The sequence below is a fragment of the Eptesicus fuscus genome, chromosome 10 (assembly GCF_027574615.1).
Source record: "Eptesicus fuscus isolate TK198812 chromosome 10, DD_ASM_mEF_20220401, whole genome shotgun sequence".
NCBI lineage: Eukaryota > Metazoa > Chordata > Mammalia > Chiroptera > Vespertilionidae > Eptesicus > Eptesicus fuscus.
In genome coordinates, this window is record NC_072482.1 from 14,121,862 (window position 1) to 14,142,654 (window position 20,793).

The window sequence follows — 20,793 nt, forward strand, 5'->3', positions numbered from 1 at the left end:
TTATTGCTGATCTTAGTAAAGATTTCTTTCATATGTTTTGCATAATGATGTAGAAAGGTAATGATAAAAATGAAGGTTGACCCTAGCTGGCATGGCTTAGTGGGTAGACTGTTAGCCTTCGGACCAAAGAGTTCTGGGTTCGATTCTGGTCAAGGGCATGTACCTTTGTTGCAGGCTCCTCCCAGACCTGGGCCCTTGTCAGGGCTCATGTAGGAGGCAACCAATCGATGTGTTTCTCTCACATCGATGTTTCTCTCTTTCTCTCTCTCTCCTCTCCCTAAAAATCAATGGGAAAATATCCTCGAGTGAGGATTAACAAACAAACAAACAAATAAATAAATAAATAATAAAGGTTGCAGTTTTGCTCAGCCATAATAATGCTTTTATTACATCACTATTAGGCCTTATTATGATGCCATAGAAAATCATTGTGAGATATTTATTTTTATAATAAGTTCTAATGATGTTGGCCTGTTTTCATTTTACAAATTCTAACTTCGTATATAGATTTGGTTAGAGTTTTTTTAAATGGTGAAAATTAATATCAACTAATGCCAACTCTGAGTGGCTACGTAAAAATTAAACAAATGAAGAATATAGGTAATGTGTGCAAAGCACAGATCTGGACACTTCTGGGGATCTCAAGTTGAGTAAAGATGTCCTTTGTCTTAAAGAAGTTTATACTCTGGAGAGATTGGCAATATAAGAACAAAGTAAGCTCTTTGAGTAAAACCAACATGCTTATTTAGGGTGGCCAAGGAAAGGAATAGTAGTTGTTGGGTGAGAACTAGTAAAGCCTTCATTGACAAGATGTGCTCAGAAGGAAGGTGATGGCTGTTCCAGATGGAGGCCACAACATGAGTAAGTGTGGAGTATGTTTTTAGCAACTCATTTGGTCTTTACACGTAGCAAACGTGTAATGGAGCAGTGGGGGGTGAAATTGCAAAGGTGAGCTGAGGATATACTGGGGAAAACTTGGGCTCATTGGACTGTTTTTTGGCCTGCATATGATCTAGTCTTTCTAGTAAAAATATACGCACACACAAATCAGGCATCTTTTCAGATTAGATTTTATTAGTCCGAGGACAAATTGACTTTTGAACTTATTCTTTTGATTGCTATTAAATTTGTGTCAGCAATCTTTTCCTTAAATGGAAATCCTGAAGGACTTTTTTTTTTGCCCCTGCAGAGGTACTTCCCAAACCTTCTATTAGAATATGCCAGAGTTACTCCCACTGATTCCAAATTGATTTGTCTTAATGTAGGGAAGAAACGGAGATAGAAATTTAAAAACTTGTCTCAAATCTGAAGTTAGGATAATTTTTTAGAATTAAAATTAGGCTAGTTATATTTTAGGAACTCAAAATATATTGGTTGGTTACTTAATGAATATGAATTGAGAAGGATTGACTTTTTTTCTACAGGAAAGAGAGTCTCGTGAACACCTCCGTTTAGGGTTGATGGGTCTTCCTGCCCCTAAGAATGACTTTGAAATTGTTCTACCAGAAAATGCTGAGAAGGAGCTGGAAGACCGTGAAATAGATGATACATACATTGAAGATGCTGCTGACGTGGATGCACGAAAGCAGGTGGGTAATTGTGCTGGAAAGTAAGGAAGCGTGAGCTTGCTGAATGTGTCAGTGGGCTGAAAGAATGAAGAATGGCCATTAAATGTCTCAAGATCTCTACCTATGAGTTTTTTCAATATTTAAAAAACCCTAAAGTAAATTACTTACATCAGTAATAATATATATTCATATCCTGTATAATAAAAGGCTAATATGCAAATCGAACAAACAGTGAAATGACCGGTTGCTGTGATGCACACTGACCACCAGGCGACAGCTGCTCAACGCAGGAGCTGCCCCCTGGTGGTCAGTGCGCTCCCACAGGGGAAGTGCCACTCAGCCAAAAGCCTGGCTCACAGCTGGTGAAGCACAGCAGCGGTGGTGGTAGCCTCTCCCGCCCCTGCGGAAGCACTAAGGATGTCTGACTGCTGGCTTAGGCCCATTCCCCGCAGCGAGTGGGCATAAGTCGTCAGTCGGGACATCTCCTGAGGGCTCCTGGACTGCAAGAGGGCACAGTCCGGGCTGAGGGGACTCTAGTAATTAATGAATTTCGTGCACCGGGCCTCTAGTAATTAATAATATACTCAGAATATCTTGATAAGCATTCTTAAAAATGTGTGTGTGTGTGTGTGTGTGTGTGTGTGTGTGTGTGTGTGTGTGTATATATATATATATAAATATCCTTTGTCGAATTCATTATACTTTCTTAAAATACACATAAGTAGTCTTTTAGACATTGCTTTTTACTCTATCCAAGAGTTACTGATCAGTCTTAAAAACAAGTACATTTTGGATTGGTTGAGTAAATAGTTTTAGATCAGTGTAAACTAATAAAAAATGTGGATTTGGAAATTTAGAGAGTGTGCCAGAATAATAATAGTAACGCTTTGTATTAATATATCTTACAGTTAATTACTTTCTCATTTGCAAACAATAACTTGGTGATGTAAATAAAATAGGTACCTGTATTAGCTTCATTTTAGAAGTGAGGAAACAGGCGCAGGTGAATTAAGTTAACCTTAGCAGGTCTTATGGCTGGAAAGTGGTGACTCTTGAACTAAAACTGAGATTGAGTGACCCCTTTCAGGAATTCTTGCAGCCTAGTTCAGGATGGTATTAAAGTTGAATAATTTCATGGGATTAGAGTGAGAATGGCATCATTGGAAATTGTATTTTAGAGGAAACCACATAAATATGCTTTTTGGTGGGAATATAGGGTAATACTTTTTGTGTTTCGTTCTTTTAGTGACTTTGAGATACATTTAGCCAGAAATGGTGTGAGATTCTAATGTGCTATCTCCACATCATTCCTAATTTGAGAATCAGGATACAATACCTTCATTGGCTGGATTTTTAAATTAAACAAAGGTAGCTTTGGGTGGATGAAAAGGGTTGTGTTGCAGGAGGAATAGTCAGCTAAAATTTTAGGATTCTGATTTACACAAGAAAAGGATAATTATCTGATGGATATAGCATGTAAATTTGGAGCGTACGCTGGTAGATGTTGGAAGTTCTTAATTGCTGTTTTACTGAGAGAACGAATAGATTAATTTCTATTGCCTTATATGGCCTTTCTGCAAACTTACAGATGCCTAGAGCTTTAGTTCTTGGACATACATGTTCTTATAGACTGAAGTGTTTTCAGCTGTATTGAAATGTGTTAAATACTGTATAATGCCAATAATGGATATAAAAATAACTTTTTAGGCCATACGAGATGCAGAGCGTGTAAAGGAAATGAAGCGAATGCATAAAGCTGTCCAGAAAGATCTTCCAAGACCATCAGAAGTAAGTGTTAGAATTTTTGGCTGGGGAAGTTTTAAGTGTTTTTTTCATGTGATTGATTTCTTTTTATAATTCATAAAGTCTTATAAAACAAAATTTTATCTACTACCTAGAATTTGGTACAGAATTTCTCAGATCTAGTCACTGAAACAAATGAGTATTTAAAAGGGAGGAAAAAATGATTTCTTTTGAAAATGTATAACTGCTGTTTAATTTATGCTAGAACAAGTAATAATGTTAGTATATTTCAGTGAATATGTTTGGTAATTTTACTTGTTTTACAATTTTAGGTAAATGAAACTATTCTAAGACCCTTAAATGTAGAACCACCTTTAACAGATTTACAGAAAAGTGAAGAACTAATCAAAAAAGAAATGATCACAATGCTTCATTATGACCTTCTACATCACCCTTATGAACCATCTGGAAATAAAAAAGGAAAACCTGTAGGATTTGCTACCAATAATTCAGAGCACATTGCCTATCTGGAACATAACCCTTATGAAAAGTTCGCTAAAGAAGAGCTGAAAAAGGTATTATTGAGCGGAATATTTCTGTCTTGAGATTTAAGTAGTTGTTTGATGCCGTGTATCATGGGCAAATATTAACTTCTTTTCCCATACTGATATTCATGGATATTCTTCCCCCCCAATGTTCAGCGATAAATCTTTTATTATATCAACACTGGCTCTGGTGGTGATGTTTTTGTTTCATGGGTGTGTACCTGATTGACAGTTGCTACAGCTCTGCTATGTCTCTGAATAGAATTGAATGCCTTTAATACTTGAACCTCATTTATTTAGACTAATATAAAATACAAGGATATATTAAAAATATTTACAGATTAAGCTTTTTATCTATTCAAAGAAAGGAAATATTTTTTACTGAATTTATTTCCCTTACATTATTTCTCTTTCCTTTTGGATATAAGGAAAGAAATATTTTCTTGTATGAAGTCTTTCCTGCCTCTTCTTCCATATTATTCTTTCTGCTCTGACATAGCAAACAGCTGTGATTGTGAATAGAAGTAAGAAAATACAGTTGGTTTCATGGAAGCAGAGTGGTCATTAGCTTAAAAGTCTTTATCTCTGAGAGGCAATGATTAGAATGGCCTAAATGTACTAGTAAAATTGGGAGAAAACAAATAAGATTCTTTTTTCCTGTCTTTTCTCCTGCACTTTTCCTCTCCATTTTTCTATGTCTTACTTTGTATTTTTCTTATAGCATAAGTGATACATGTTTATTATAGGATTTTTAGAAAATAGAGAAAGGGAGGAGGCTTTAGATTATTTCAAAATTTGCCCCTGATTTCTGAATATCCTTGACTTATTTTTTTTAAATGCTTGAAGTTGGAACTTGACATCTGCTGAGTGACTATGCTGCAGTAATCACATCTAATTATTGAACTGGGGTTGAGAATTAGACTGTGAACTTGATACTTCTAGAGTTTTTTCTCTTTTTAGAGTGGAAATATGAGGGAAGATGGTATTAAAGAAATAAGCTTTTCTACACCTTAGCTGGTTTGCTCAGTGGATAGAGCATTGGCCTGTGGACTGAAGGATCCCGGGTTTGATTCTGGTCAAGGACACATGCCCGTGTTGTGGTCTCGATCCCCAGGTGGGGGCATGCAGAAGTCAATTGATCAGTGATTCTCTCTCATCATTGATGTTTCTATCTCTCCATCTCCCTTCCTCTCTGAAATCACTAAGAATAAATAAATTTAAAAAAAAAGAAATAAGCTTTTGTAAAATTATTGTATGTATGGACACCGGAAATAAGGAGCACATCTGCCCTTATTTCAGGTGTGGCTCGGTTGGTTGGAGCATCATTCCATATACCAATAAATTTCGGGTTCAGTTCTCAGTCGGGGCACATACCTAGGTTGCAGGTTTGATCCCCGGGTGGGAGTCAAAAACCATTACAAATTAGTTTAAATATTTTTTTCATATTTTATTTATAGTCCCATTTGTTCCAAAAAGAATTTGAAGCAGCTGTTTATCTACCAGATTATTATTTTATTTTAATTTAAGTTCTTTATTGTTGAAAGTGTTACATATGTCTCCTTTTTCCCCCATTGACCTCTTCCTGGCCACTCCCACCCCCCTATTTAGCGATTTCTTTATGGACAGTTTAAAGATTACTTAGCTGTATTCTCTCCTAATAATGATAAGAGCTGAATTTGTAAATTTTTATTATGTACAGTTTCCAAGTGGGATACCATTTCTCTTACCATAAAGTGTCAACTTTTCATTAAGTGTGTTAAAATTGGTTTGTTTCCATTATTTCCCCTAAGAGGTATTGTTTGAAAGTATCAATTCTTTATCTTATACTAGTGGCCCGGTGCATGAAATTCATGCATGGGTGGGGGGCATTTCCCTCAGCCCAGCCTGCACCCTCTCACAATCTGGGACCGCTGGCTCCTAACCACTCAGCTGCCTGCCTGCCTGATTGCCTCTAACTGCCTCTGCCTGCCTTCCTGATTGCCCCTAACTGCCCTCCCCTGCTGGCCAGATCTTGCCCCCAACTGCTCTCTCTGCCAGCCTGATCTCGCCCCCAACTGCCTCTGCCTGCCTGATCACCCCTAACTGCCTTTCCCTTGCCGGCCTGATCTCGCCCCCAACTGCACTCCCCTGCTAGCCTGGTTGCCCAAACTGCCCTCCCCTGCCGGCCTGATCTCGCCCCCAACGGCCCTCCCCTGCTGGCCTGATCTCGCCCACAACTGCCCTCTGCTGCTGGCCTGATCTCGCTCCCATCTGCTCTCCCCTGCTGGCCTGATTGCCCCTAACTGCCTCTGTCTGCCTGATCACCCCTAACTGCCCTCCTCTGCCGGCCTGATCTCGACCCCAACTGCCCTCCCCTGCAGGCCTGATCTCGTCCCCAATTGCCCTCCTCTGCTGGCCAATTTGGTTCTGATTGGTTGGTTTCTATGCCAGTCAGCGTCTCCAGGCCTATCTCTGGGTCTGATCATAGAAGTGGGGCTGATCATCAGTTCCTGGAGAGAAACAGAGGCGCAGCTGCTTGTGAAGCCTGGAGAGAAAGAGGCAATGGCTGATCAACAGCTGCCATGGAGGCTGTGGATCAGATCCTGCCTCTCTCTTTGGGCTTCTCTCTGGGCCTGATCCGCAGTCCCCGTGGCAGTCAGTGCTGGGTCACACCGCCCGCATCCGCAGCAGTCAGTGCTGGGTCGCCACCTCAACCCAGCACTGACTGCAAGACTGATTTCTGGTCGGTGGAGCCTTCGGTCGTTTTGGATTTGTTACGGACCCTGGGTTTTTATATATTAGGATAGACGTGATTTTTATATTTTTTGTTTAAATTTTTTTGTATGCTGATCATTTCTCTTAATTTTATATATTTTGATCTGTTTGTTTTCTGATATTGATTGGTACAATCTATAGAATGATTGAATGCTTTCTATAAAGCACAAAAAGTGATTGTCAGTTTTTCATGAGCCATGAAGCAAAGGGCTGGAAGAAGTTCATGTGGTATGCTCACAGAATCTGGGTGTCTGGTGTTGGGCTAGGCCAGTGGTCGGCAAACTCATTAGTCAACAGAGCCAAATATCAACAGTACGACGATTGAAATTTCTTTTGAGAGCCAAATTTTTTAAACTTAAACTTCTTCTAATGCCACTTCTTCAAAATGGACTTGCCTAGGCCGTGGTATTTTGTGGAAGAGCCACACTCAAGGGGCCAAAGAGCCGCATGTGGCTCGCGAGCCACAGTTTGCCGACCACGGGGCTAGGCACTCTATGTATATTATCCCCATTTTAGAGATGAGAAATGGGCTCAGAGATGATAAGCAAGTTCAGACAGCTACTTAAAATGGTAAAGCTGTGGTTTGAAGCCAGGCCTGTACAACACCCCACCTCCTTGTTCTGTCATTTTAAACTGTTTCTTTAGTAGTGAGCAAAAACTGGCCTATGATCCATCAGTATTTGACTTGTGCCCCTAATCTCATTCTCTAGCAATGTCAGGGACATTCTTTGAGATGAGAACAAAGGCATGTGTCAGAAAATGCCTAATTCCCTTCGTGTAGATAGGGATAGTAGAGTGGAAGCCTTGATGGTGTTTGGCTTGAGCACGATCCTGCTTTGTCTGCTAACTAATGATATGTTTTTGAAGAAGGTATTTCACCTCTTTGAGCCTTAGTGTCATCAACATTAAAATGAGGTTAATATTGGCTACTTTCTAAGGTGGTTGTGGTGTTTGAAGATAATATAGGCAAAACTATTAAATTCAGTTCCTGGCACATAGTAGACACCTGAGAAATGGTAGCTGTTGTTATAATGAGTGAAGGCAAAGGATTGTTTATATTATTGGAGCTACATGGATGCTTGGCTTTTCAGATCAGTCTCCATTGACATACAGGCTTCACTACTCATTTTGCTTAGACATTTTCCCCCCTTCCAAGAAACAACCAGTCAACTAGAACTCCTTGCTTTTGTCCAAAGGAGGAGGAAAAATAGTCTTTAAAGTTCCCAGTTGATGGCAAGTCTTTCTAATACTCAAACTTATTGAAATTATCTTAAACAGGCCCAAGATGTTCTGGTACAGGAGATGGAAGTGGTAAAACAAGGTATGAGCCATGGAGAACTCTCAAGTGAAGCTTATAACCAGGTGTGGGAAGAATGCTACAGTCAAGTTTTGTATCTCCCTGGGCAGAGCCGCTACACACGGGCCAACCTAGCAAGCAAAAAGGACAGAATTGAGTCACTTGAAAAGAGGCTTGAGGTTGGTATCTAATTTAAATGTACTTTGATTGAAATAATGAACCAAGTAATACCCCTGGAAACAACTTCAGAAAAATAGACCTGAGGTAATTTGCCTTTGCAATTCTTGAGGAAAAACTACACTGAAGTGTTTGGTCCTCTTTGGCTTTCTTTTTTCATTGGATTTTCATGAGTTCTGGCCTTCATGATGAAGAGTAGCCTCCAAGTTGGCCACAGGTCAATCAGAACCTTTAAGATATGGGAGCAAGGAGCCAAGACATTAACACTAGCCCTAGCCAGTTTGGCTTAATGGATAGAGCGTGGGCCTGCGGACCGAAGGGTCCCAGGTTAGATTCCAGTCAAGGGCAGGTACCTCGGTTGCAGGCTCAATCCCTGGCCCCAGGTTGGGGTGCATGTGGTACGTAACTAATCCATGTGTCTCTCTCACCTTGATGTTTCTCTGTCACTCTCTCTTCCTTCCATTCTTTCTAAAAATCAATTGAAAAATATCCTCAGGTGAGGATTAACAACAACAACAAAGTTAACACTAGTCACTCAGAACAATGTAGATCAATGCTAGAATAGCTTGTTTTCTCTAAGAAGGAAACTCAGTGGTTCCAAAGAGCCTTTTTCTATAGCCAAAAGAGCACATTTAGCCATAGCTGGTTTGGCTCAGTGGACAGAGCGTTGGCCTGCGGACTGAAGGGTCCCCAGTTTGATTCTGGTCAAGGCCACATGCCCCGGTTGCTGGCTCGATTCCCAGTAGGGGGCGTGCAGGAGGCAGTCGATCAGTGATTCTTCTTTCCCTCTCCCTTTCTCTCTGAAATCAATAAAAATATATTTTGAAAAAAGCACATTTACAAAACTTTGATACCTTTTGTTCATCCTCTGATTCCTGTGAGTTTGTTACAAAGAGAGCGCCGAGTTGTATTATCCAGACAATGGCTTCCATGATTTTTCATGTTTGTGAAAATGTTGAAATGTACCAGATGGGAGTTTCATGACATGTGGTTTCTTAATATTGTCTGCATTTTTTGAATTGCAGAATCCGTATAGGCATTTTGCCAGTGGCATGCAAATTGTGGTTCATGGACCACTAGGCTGCCTTGTGGATTCTTAATGGTGGTCTTTAGGGATGTTTCTGAGGCCAAGTTGTAATGGGAAGGAGAAAGGGTGCTTCATGCAATCACATTATGCAATTTTCTCTAATGTGATTGCCAGTTTCTCTTTACAGCAAGCATATTTGAAAATATTTTTATTTAGGGTTAAAATAAAAAAATGATAAAATTACTGGGGTGGTCAGGGCTATGTAGGGCTAGGGAAAGGAGCAGGAAAAAGGAAAAAAGCAATACATTTTTAAAATTCTGGAATGTAAGGCCTTTTTTTTTTTTCCCTCACCCGAGGAGAAAGGAAGGGAGAGAGAGAGAGAGAGAGAGAGAGAGAGAGAGAGAGAGAGAGAGAGAGAGAGAGAGAGAGAGAGAAAGAGAAGCATGATCGGTTGCCTCCCATATACACCTCGACTAGGGTTTGAACCCTCAACCTTTTGGTGTATAGGACGATGCACCTGGCCAGGGTATAAAGGTTTTTTTAATTAAAGTATAGTTGACATACAATATAATATTAGTTTCAGTTGTACAACATTGTGATTTGATACTTTTGTACCTTACAAAGTGGTCACCACGAGCAGTCTCCTGATAGTCTATCACCGTACAAAGTTACCATGATGATATAGATTGTATTCCCTAACTCTGTTATATTCCTGTGACTTACAGGTTTGAATTATAAGTTTGTACCTCTCAATCCCCTTCATCTTTTTGCCCATCCTCCCATCACTCAACCCTCTGGCACCAATCAGTTTGTACTCCGTATGAGTCTGTTTGTTCCTTTGCTTAGTTTTTTAGAGTCCGCATATAAGTGAATTGTTTGTCTTTCTCTGATTTATTTCACCAAAAACGGAATTTTGCCATTTGTGACATGTATGGACCTATACCCTTTAGGTCCATACATGTCACAAATGGCAAAATTCCGTTTTTTTCTGTGGCTAAGTAGTATTACATTATACACACACACACACACACACACACACACACACACACACACACACATCTATACTAATAAAAGCCTAGGTGGCGTCTTACCCTCGTTTCATCACAAGATGGCTGCCACAAAGATGGCTGCCACAAAGATGGCCACCCCCATGTCATCACAAGATCAGGGAAGAGCAGTTGGGGGCCATCAAGTGGGCAGGGGAGGGCAGTTGGGGGCGACCAGGCCAGTAGGGGAGGGCAGTTGGGGGCTATCAGGCTGGCAGGCAAGGGCAGTTGGAGGTGATCGGGCCTGCAGGGGAGGGCCGTTGGGGGCGATCAGGCCAGCAGGGAAGGGCATTTGGGCCAATTAGGCCAGCAGGAGAGGGCAGTTGGGGGCGATCAGGCTGGCAGGGGAGGGCAGTTGGGGGCGATCAGGTCGGCAGGGGAGCAGTTAGGCATCCAGGCAAGCAGGGGAGCAGTTAGGGGGTGATCAGGTTGGCAGGCAGATGCGGTTAGGGGCAATCAGGCAGGCAGGCAGTCAAGCAGTTAGGAGCCAGCAGTCCTGGATTGTGAGAGGGATGTCCCCTGAGGGGTCCCAGATTGGAGAGGGTGCAGGCTGGGCTGAGGGACACCCACCCCCCAGTGCACGAATTTTGTGCACTGAGCCTCTAGTATATATGTAAATATAATCACATCGTCATTTAAAAAAAAATATTTTTTTTATTGCCCTGACCCAGCAAACCATGACCTGGTTCATAGGTCAGTGCTCAACCACTGAGCCACACCAGCTGTCTGTCACATCATCTCTATCCATTCATCTATGGATGGACACCTAGGTTGCTCCCATATCATGGCTGTGGTAAATAATGCTGCGGTGAACAAAGGAGTGTGCATATCTTTTCAAATTAATGTTTTCATTTTCTTTAGATAAATGCCCCAACTGAAATTGCTGAACTGTATGGTAGCTCTATTTTTATTGTTTTGTGGAACCTCCATACTATTTTCCATAGTGTCTGTGCCAATTTACAATTTCACCAACAGTTCACATAGGTTTCCTTTTTTCCACATCTTAACCATTGTTACTTGTCTTTTTGATGACAGCCATTCTGACAGGTGAGATGATATCTCATTGTGGTTTTTATTTGCATTTCCCTGATAATTAGTGAGGTTGAGCCTCTTTTCATATGTCTCTTTGCCATCTGTATATCTTTGGAGAAATGTCTATTCAGGTCTTCTGCCCATTTTTAATTGGATTATTTTTTAATGCTGAATTTTATAAATTCTTTATATTAATTTTGGATATCAAGCACTTATCATATATATCATTTGCAAGTATCTTTTCCCATTTAGGAGGTTGTCTTTTTGTTTTGTTTTCTCCACTCTCCAAAAGCTTTTTTGTTTAATGAATCCCATTTGCTTATTTTTTATTTTGTTGCCCTTGCCCGCCCGAAGAATCACATCCAAGAAGAAAAAGCGATATCTTTTTATTTGAAGTTATTCTAAGTCTTTATTTTTAAGATCACATGTATAGGTATGTAATGGCTAATGTTCGTGAACTTCTTTTATCATTTAGTGAGAAATTAGAATTTGTTTTTGAAGTAATTCTCATCTTGGATGGAATCCTAGCAATCCAGTGTTGCTGGTTATTCTGGTTGTATTACTAACTTCCAGCAGGGTGTGCTGTTGTTCTGTTTTAATTCACGGAGTCAGGGAAAGTAGAACATCAGTGGTTAAATTTTATGTTTTCTGTTGTGTAGGCTTCATTTCTTATAAATGGTAGTTAGTGTAATTCTGATCTAAGGTCAGCATCATAGCTGATTGGAAAGCTATTTGGAAAGCTTCTTGTAACATTTATATATAAATACTTAGGTCTCTCACTTAGTTAGAAAATCATCTCATTTGAGGTGGGTAAACTCTTTTCTGCCTCAAATGGTAAGGACATTTTGTGCTGTTTAAACTGTAAAAAAAAAGTTTTTTCCTAAATCTCATTTACTTTGTTGAGGCACTAACTTTCATGACAGCAAATAAATGTGTCACAAAGTGAGTGGTGCCATAAAGTACAGTAATTTTTATGTCTATGTTGAATTGGTCTTGTGAGTTTTGAAGGGAAAAGTACAGAAAGAACCACTGCTGTTCTTTTGGAGATTTATTTGGGTCATTTATAAGCCACCATTAAAAACATGTGGTTCTCTTTGTTCATTTCAGTACCAGGAACTGAAATCTTCCGTTGAACTATTTTTGTTGAAGTATTGGTGATTTTGGAAGAATATTCATAAAACAGTTTGAAGTAATTTTTCTTTTCTTGACTCCTGGATATTGTTTACCCAACTAGTTACTTTTAAAGGATATGTAATCAAATCCTTTAATTTAGTAAGCTGTGCTTATTTCAAATGAAAGTTCATTAAATCTTTAAAAAGAAGAAAAGAGACTCAAAAACCCAAATAAACAATCCCCCATTTTACTTGTATCCATCCCTAATTCAGAACTAGGTTTGTCTTAGCTTATTTTAGTTTTTGAAGATACAATTCTACTGGTTTGAAATACATAAATATTTTATTTCAATTGTGGTAATTCTTTCATCATTTCAGTTGATTGCTAAATTATAAACATTATTCCAAGTTTGTTGTGGGGAAGGAATTCCAGTTGTATTATACAAACTAAATGCTATACTTAAATTATCCTTTCCACTCTTAGGTTCAGGGAGATATGCCTTTCTGTGTAAGCACAGTGTACCATAGCAGTCAGTGTGTTTGATTTTTGATGCCATGAACTTTGGAACAGTGAATTTAAATTATGGCTCTATCACAGTATATCAAGCAAGATGAAATCCAGCTTTGTCATTGTTGGTATCTCCTAAATGGATTAAAAAAAAGTACCCAGAGGTTTATATTGGAGCTAGTCTTTGAACCATTACTCATGATTAGTATAAGATACTCATTTAAAACTAATAGAACCACCTCAGATTTTATGAAGAATGTGGTGGGTGGTGTAAGAGTCTGTTAAATAGAACCAGAATGTAGACACAAGTCAGAAGTAAGTGAGAAAGACTTCTGAATTATAACCAAGTCCATGTATTTTATTCTGCTTTGGGGGCAGAATCAATTTTAGAACCTTGCCAGACATTTGTGTGTAAAATAAGGCAGCAACAGCAAATAGAAATGACAGCTAATATCAGAAAAGGAAAAGTTAGAAAGCATGGCATGTTGATGCCATTTAACCTTTTGCACTCGATGTCGAGTGTGACTCGACACGGTTAGCATCGGTAGCAGGAATCGAGAAAAAAGCAAGCGAGTGCAAAGGGTTAAATATGGTAGCAAAAAGCCCTATGAATTTTAATAGCTTCTGTGAGGGCATTATTGGTGTATGGTAAGAGGGTAGAGTGATTGCTGTTTATAGAGAAACCCCAAATAAATAAGAAAAGCTTAATTTCTGTTCAGTGTCATGTTTTTTATTTTTTTTTTAAAGAGGGATGGCTATAACTAGAAAAGTTTTCACCAGATGGTTAAAAATAAAAGAGCTTTAGTACTTTATTTAATCACATGTTCGGTGAATGTTACTGGGCATCTACTATGTGCCAGCCCCTGTTCTAGGCCCTGAGGTACAGCAGGAAACAAGGCAGATGAACGCTCTGCTCCTGTGGACTTCAGATATCTGGAAAACCTTCATGTGGAGAACCTCCTTTTCTGACGATGCCAGATAAATGAGTCATTACTGTATTTGGGAAGTGCAAATAGAATTTGAAGTGTTCTAATTTGTTTCCACTTTAAGTGGAAATAGGAAATCATCTGAAGACATAATTATTTTGAGTGAAATAATTTCCAGTAGGTGCAAAAGTGAAATGAGAAGTCTGAATTTAGGCCTGCTATTAAATTTAATAGTATTGAAATAGTATCTAAACTGCTGTGTTTAGGAAGTTTGGCTGAAAAGTAGATTTTGTCATGTTAGCTATAAAAATGGAAAGGCTTTCCTTAGAGGTGGAAACTAGGTCCAGAAGTAATACTTCTCCCTGTATTTTACTGGCACAGTCAACTTAGTCAAGAAATATTATGTAACATTGACTTCTTGGAAATAAAGTAACTTAAAGAACACAGATAACACATTTAAAATTCTTCTCAGTGTATTTGTAGAACTCTTTGAGGACCCCTGCCTTAACTGAATGGTTATGTTTCAACAAAATTGGCTGCATAATGGATTCCATTTTCTCAGTGACTTCCATTATAAAGTCAGATGTTTTAGTACAGGAAAAATATTCCCTTAATACTTTAAATAGTGAAAACTTAGGGTAAGGATTAAGTTGGTGGACAATTCTGGGTGGAGGACTATATGTTGTATCTCAGCAGGCTTATGCTTATATTGCTTTGTGAGTGTGTGTGTGTGTGTGTAGGTATGTGTGTATGTGTAGGTGTGTGTATGTGTGTGTGTATCGGGGGGAGAGGGCGAGGGAGGCAAGGGCTTCAGGAGAAGAGTTCCCAGAACTTTGGAATGCTCTGTTTCGGAAGTTCTGGTCTACCGTGACCCCTAAAGGCACTGGCAGATGTCTTGGTTGTTCCTAGCAAGAACTCTAGAGCTAGACCAGAGATCTCCTTGGTACAACCATGTTGCTTCTGTTATGCCTCAGGATTGGGTTGAATTCGTTTCACACACTTTGTGTTTCATTTCCTAACTTGTGCAGATGTAAAGTGCTAGGCCACTTGATTGCTTTGTTGGTACCTTGCTGTCCTGCAAAGGTGTTTAGTAAGGTTTTGCCTTACTGCTTAGCTTGCTTTGCAGGGGTACAATCTGACAGTTGCTAACTCTGATAGATGTGACAATAATCACTTACTTGGACCTGCATCTCATCAATATAGAGAAGGTTTGTTGATAAAACTTAATGCTAAATAAGCTGTATAGAGATAAAAGAGCCACTCATGGACTCTTGTTTGCAAACATTTCGATGGTTGAACCACATCTTTAATAGTATAGGATCATATTGCTGAATGATGGACTGGGAAGTGGAGCTGCCATTAACTCTGTATTTATTTTGGGTATCCTTAAACCTGCTTTTCCAGTGGTATAAAGTTATGTTATGGGCCCCAAAGCAAGAGTTTCAGTGAGGGATGCTCTTAATTTTTCTGAACCTCACTGTTACAGACTTTAACTGAAGACGGTATTGGAGACCCAAGGATAATGTGTTTATTTTGGAATTACTTAAGCTTAGTAACCTTAACAAACTTAGTGAGTTTGAAAGTAACAATTACACTTTTATAAGTCCCATACAGCCTCCTTTTATAATGACCCAAGGAAACACTTATGGTTCCACTGATTCATCTCCTGGGGACCATCAGTTTTCCATTGGTCTCTGGCCAGTCTTTTTTAGACAGTTTCTTTTCTATGCATTTAAAAATAACATTTGGGGTGCTTTTCTAAAAATAATACCAGTACTTTAAAGAGAAATTTAAAAAGAAATTTAAAAAATGAAGAAAAGAGCCTACCATCTAGACATAATCACAAAATGACATCTTGGGTGTGTGTATTTTTATATATGTGTGAGTACATATTTATAATATTACATATGATAGGAAAAAAGTTACTATACATAACATGTGTGTGGATGAAAGGAGGAAGGTGTTTAAATTGGGATCATCATATATTGCTTTGTTCACTGAAGAGTATCTATCTATATATATATAAAAGGCTAATATGCAAATTGTCCCCTCGGGAGTTCAACCGGGAGACTGGGAGTTCGATTGCTCGCTATGACATGCACTGACCACCAGGGGATGGCATGGAACAAAGGAAGGCCCCAGCCGACAGCCGGAAGGCCCCAATTGGCCCTGATTGCCAGCCAGGCCTAGGGACCCTAGCAGTGCATGAATTTCATACACTGGGTCTCTAGTAATATTATAAATATCATTAAAAAATAAAAAGAAACCTGATAACTTGCCCTCATTTAAAGTTAGTGGCAAGGATTAGCTTTGGTGAAATCTCCAAATAATTATACAAGTTATATTCTGCCCAACTTCTTAAGAAGTTGTTAGTAACTTTTTTCCTCTGTAAAATTTTTCTGAGAGATGTTTGTTTTCCTATAGTTTCATAGTTTCTTAAGAATTAAAGAATTATGAATTTAAAAATATAAGCTGGGGAAAGTAAAAGCTTTTCTGAAGTGTCAAATTCTTATAAGTGGGTAGGTACAGGTCAATGTCTAAATCAGGGGAAGACTGATGAGCAGATCCATTAACCTTTTGCACTCGGATGTCGAGTGTGACTCCACATGGTTAGCATCGGTAGCAGCTCTTATGTCGAGCCACACTCGACAAGTAGTTTCACCGCGGGGGGGAAGGGGGATTTTTGTCTATTTTTCCAGTATCTTTTCTTGTTTTCATTAGCATGAAAGGACAAGTAAAATGTAAATGCCGTCTCAACTGATGCCACCATCTAAGCTTCACCAATGGCATCTTCAAAGGCTATTTGTTTCTAAGTCACATCAGTCACGTGAAAAAGGTTAGACCAGTACACTAACTTCCAGGGGTAGATTATTATCCACTAACTTAGAGCAACATTTAGATGGAAAGCTCCATATAATCACACCTCACCCTAACAAAAAACACAAAGATTGTGTTGTTTGTTCTAACAGAAAAATCAAAGGAGGAAGAAGAGAGACGATTTATATTTGCGAAACGTGAATGTAAACCAGGTCTTCATGTTGGTGAATGTTTCAAAAAAATATCACACCATGAAAAATTATAGAGATTAAAATTACTCTTTGAATGTATCAGTAATTTGAAATATAAAAAAATCCAAATAATAAGTTTGTATGAAAAGAAACTCCAGTTTTTTATTCTACTGCCGCACTTTGTAAAATCTGGGGTATTTAAAAAATTAAATACCGAGTAGAATAAAGGAATCGAGAAAAAAGCAAGCGAGTGCAAAGGGTTAATTATGATTTTGTTTACATTTGTCTGGAATAGTTTTTCTGGAAACTGGTGCATTAAGCCATTTACCATAGTCCCACAGCTTGAATTTCTTCAGGCATTTTTGCAGTTCGGGGGCTGAGGCAGGGAGGACTTCCATTTTATTAGCATTGGTGTGGCCTAATATGTTGGACTTTTAAAGTAGGACATAACTGCAGAGCTTCATCACTTAGTGGCTGTGTGGACTAAGGCAAGTTACTTAACCTCTCTGGATCTCAAATTTCCTTATCTGTAATAGTTTTAATGTCATGGAAGTGAGAGTTTGAGATAATGTGCTTAGCAAATAGCAAATGGGAATTTTCTCCCATGTCTTTCAGGTTTGTTCATCCTTAGTGTTACCTAAATGGGGTAAACTTGGTTTTATGCATTTAAGGTATCAAAAAGTAACTTCACCTTGAACAGCAGGGGGCTAAGTTTTTATTCTATAAATTTTGATGAATGTCAGAAATTTGAGATATGGTAGATCTTAGGAGAGAAATTAAGACAGTCTGATTTTGGTTAGTATACATCAGTGATGGGCAACCTTTTGAGCTTGATGTGTCAGACTTCGCCAAAAAACTGAGCATAACTCGGGTAGTGTGTCACTTTGAGGAAAAAACATTATTTTGCAAATGTTTCATCCTCAGGAGTAGCAAATGTTTCATCCTCGGCATGCGGCCGCCTCAGCGGCCGTGTGTCATCAGAAATGGCTACGCACGTCAGTGCTGACACGCATGTCATAGGTTCGCCATCACTGGTATACATAGATTTTACATAATTGTGAATTTTAATTTAACATATCACATATATGTTTTGGTGTGTTGAAACAGTTGACATACTTGTGCATTTTAATGTCTACATTATACTTCATTGTATTAATGTTTCGTGGTTTTTGGTGTATGGTCTTAAAATAATTGACCTTTAGAGTAGAAATTGAAAAATCATTTTATTACGGGAATTTTAAAACATACCCAAATGTAAACTATTGTAATGAATACTCTTGTATTACCACCCAGCTATGACAGTCACAAACTCATCCAGCCACTGTTTCAATTTCCCCTTCCCCATTATTATTTTTAAAAAAAATATTTTTATTCAGAGAGGAAGGGAGAGAGAGATAGACATCAATGATGAGAGAGAATCATTGATTGGCTGCCTCCCACACACCCCCTCCTGGGGATTGAGCCTGTAACCCCAGCATGTGCCCTTGACTGGAATCGAACCTGGGATCCTTCAGTCCCCAGGCTGATGCTCTATCCACTGAGCCAAACTGGCTAGGACACCTTCCCCATTACTTTGAAGCAAATTCCAGAAATAGTATGAAATTTGTCAGCTTGGTTTTCTTACACATTTATATGTAGACACTAGAGGCCTGGTGCATGGATTCATGCACTGGTGGGGTGCCTCAGCCTGGCCTGTGCCCTCTCACAATCCAGGACCCCTTGGAGGATATAGTAGTGCGCTAAGTGGCAGGCAGCCAGGGAGGTGCTGCTCTGCTCCTGCTCATTCCGGCCCTGCTGTGCTTGCTGCCGCCGCCACCACTGCTGCTTGGTAACGTTGCCGTGGAGGCGGGAGAGGCTCGCCCCGCACAGCTGCGCTTGCCAGCTGTGAGCCCGGTGCCTGGTGCCCATCGGTCAGCTGAGTGGCACTCCCGCTGTGGGAGCACACTGACCATCAGGGGGCAGCTCCTGCATTGAGCATCTGCCCCCCTGGTGGTTAGTGCGCATCATAGCAACCAATCATCAGTCATTTGGTTGCTTAGGCTTTTATATATAGGCTAGAGGCCCGGTGCACGGAATTCGTGCACTGGGACAGGGGGGTGTCCCTCAGCCCAGCCTGCACCCTCTCCAATCTGGGACCCCTCAGGGGATCTCTGACTGCCGGTTTAGGCCCACAGGGATTGGGCCTAAACTGGCAGTCGGACATCCCTCTCACAATCGGGGACTGCTGGCCCCTAACCGCTTCTGCCTGCCAGCCTGATGACCCCCTAACCACTCCCTTGCCGGCCTGATTAACATCTAACTGCTCCCCTGCTGGCCCGATTGCCCCCAACGGCCCTCCCTCCCCTGCCGGCCCGGTTGCCCCCAACTGCCCTTTCCTACCGGCCTGGTTGTCCCCAATGGCCCTCCCCTGCTGGCCTGATGACCCCCAACTGCCCTCCCCTGCAGGCCTGATCTTGCCCCCAACTGCCCTCCTCTGCCGGCCAATTTGGTTCTGATTGGTCGGTTTCTATGCCAGTCAGCGTCAAAAGCTCCGCCTCCTAGGCAGCCATTGGCTCCTCACAGTTGACCTAGATTTGGTTCTGATTGGTCGGTTTCTATGCCAGTCAGCGTCAAAAGCTCCACCTCCTAGGTAGCCATTGACTCCTCGCAATTCACCCAGATTTGGTTCTGATTGGTTGGTTTCTATGCCAGTCAGTATCAAAAGCTCCGCCTTCTAGGCAGCCATTGGCTCCTTGCAATTCACCCAGATTTGGTTCTTTTTTAAAAAAATTTCTTTATTGATTAAGGTATCACATATTTGTCCTCATCCCCCCATTCTCATCCCATACCCCTCCCCACGCATGCCCCCACCCCCCTGTTGTCCTTAACCACTGGTTAGGCTCATATGCATGCATACAAGTCCTTTGGTTGATCTCTCCCCTTTTTCCCCACCCCCCTACCCTCCCTCTGAGGCCCGACAGTCTGATTCATGCCTCCTTGTTTCTGGGTCTGTTCTTGTTCATCAGTCTATGTTGTTTATCATTTCCCCTAGATGAGTGAGATCATGTGCTACTAGAAATACACTTATAAGAACCAAAAATGAGACAAGCAATAATGGTTATGCTGAAAGGCAAATGAATCAGTCTGTAGTGAGTTTCTTTCTGGGCCAACAGTTCTTTTGAGACTCAGTTTCAATGTCAAACAGTTCCTTATGTGCACATGTCAGCAATGATATTTCAGTTCTGGATGGTGGGCAAATGGTGGTAATGCAGGTCTGACCCTCTCTGGTTTGGTCCTGGGCAACCTGCCAGTGACGCACAGCTGCTAACTGCTAGTATGGCAAGGTGACGTAAGCGTCTTCCATCTCTGGACTGCTTCTCTTCTGTCTTTATGGCTGGAGTAGTCCTGTTGATTCCTCTCTGTTGCCGGAATCCACATGGTCTCGGAGTTGTTTTCTGAAAATATACAAACATATTCTCAACCAAAAGTTAATAAAGGGATATTTTCTATAAAATTGACTTGGGATCCTTTTTCATTTTTTGCCCAAATGATTTTCCTCTGGCTTGTTTTGACACCATGTGTGTTTTTCATGGGTGTCTTGCTTTTAGCCTTACAATTAATTTTCTAAAGTACAAATTTTCTAGATGTAATTTACTTACAGGATATTTTTTCCTTACATGATATTCTTCTATTCCCCCCTTTTTTGATTTAAATATTAGGAGGCTTTTGAAAATTTTATAATGTAGTCTTGATAGCTTTTAAATTTTAATTTTTTGCACTATAATATTACTGCTTTAGGTTCATTACATGTTACGCAATTTTATCATGAGATGAACTACCAATAAAAATTAAGTTAACACTTTAGGAACTGCTTTTTGTCCAGTACAATTAATTTTTCTAGAATATTTGCTTGTTTCAATTAGCCAATTTAAATTAGCCTGAAAACTTGACTACTATTTTACTGTCAAATTTATTACTCTAACATCAATCTTATTTTACCCTGTAAATATTAGTGGAAAGGATTATTTGCCTTCTTGAGTAGGTCCTGAGCATTCCTGATGGGAGGCTGGA

The 20,793-nt window shown here is 40.0% G+C and overlaps 1 protein-coding gene across 2 annotated transcripts in view; it reads left to right on the plus strand.

Annotated features, from left to right (window-relative positions):
- The window catches only part of CDC5L (cell division cycle 5 like), a 53,300-nt gene that overhangs the window by 25,702 nt on the left and 6,805 nt on the right, over window positions 1-20,793 (plus strand). The window contains exons 11-14 of one of the 2 annotated variants that reach the window (XM_008153227.3): window positions 1,425-1,589; window positions 3,276-3,356; window positions 3,644-3,886; window positions 7,889-8,086. In XM_008153227.3, the coding sequence (XP_008151449.1) occupies window positions 1,425-1,589; window positions 3,276-3,356; window positions 3,644-3,886; window positions 7,889-8,086 (687 nt within the window). The remainder of the gene's footprint in view (window positions 1-1,424; window positions 1,590-3,275; window positions 3,357-3,643; window positions 3,887-7,888; window positions 8,087-20,793) is intronic. The other variant, XM_054722195.1, reaches the window with a different exon arrangement.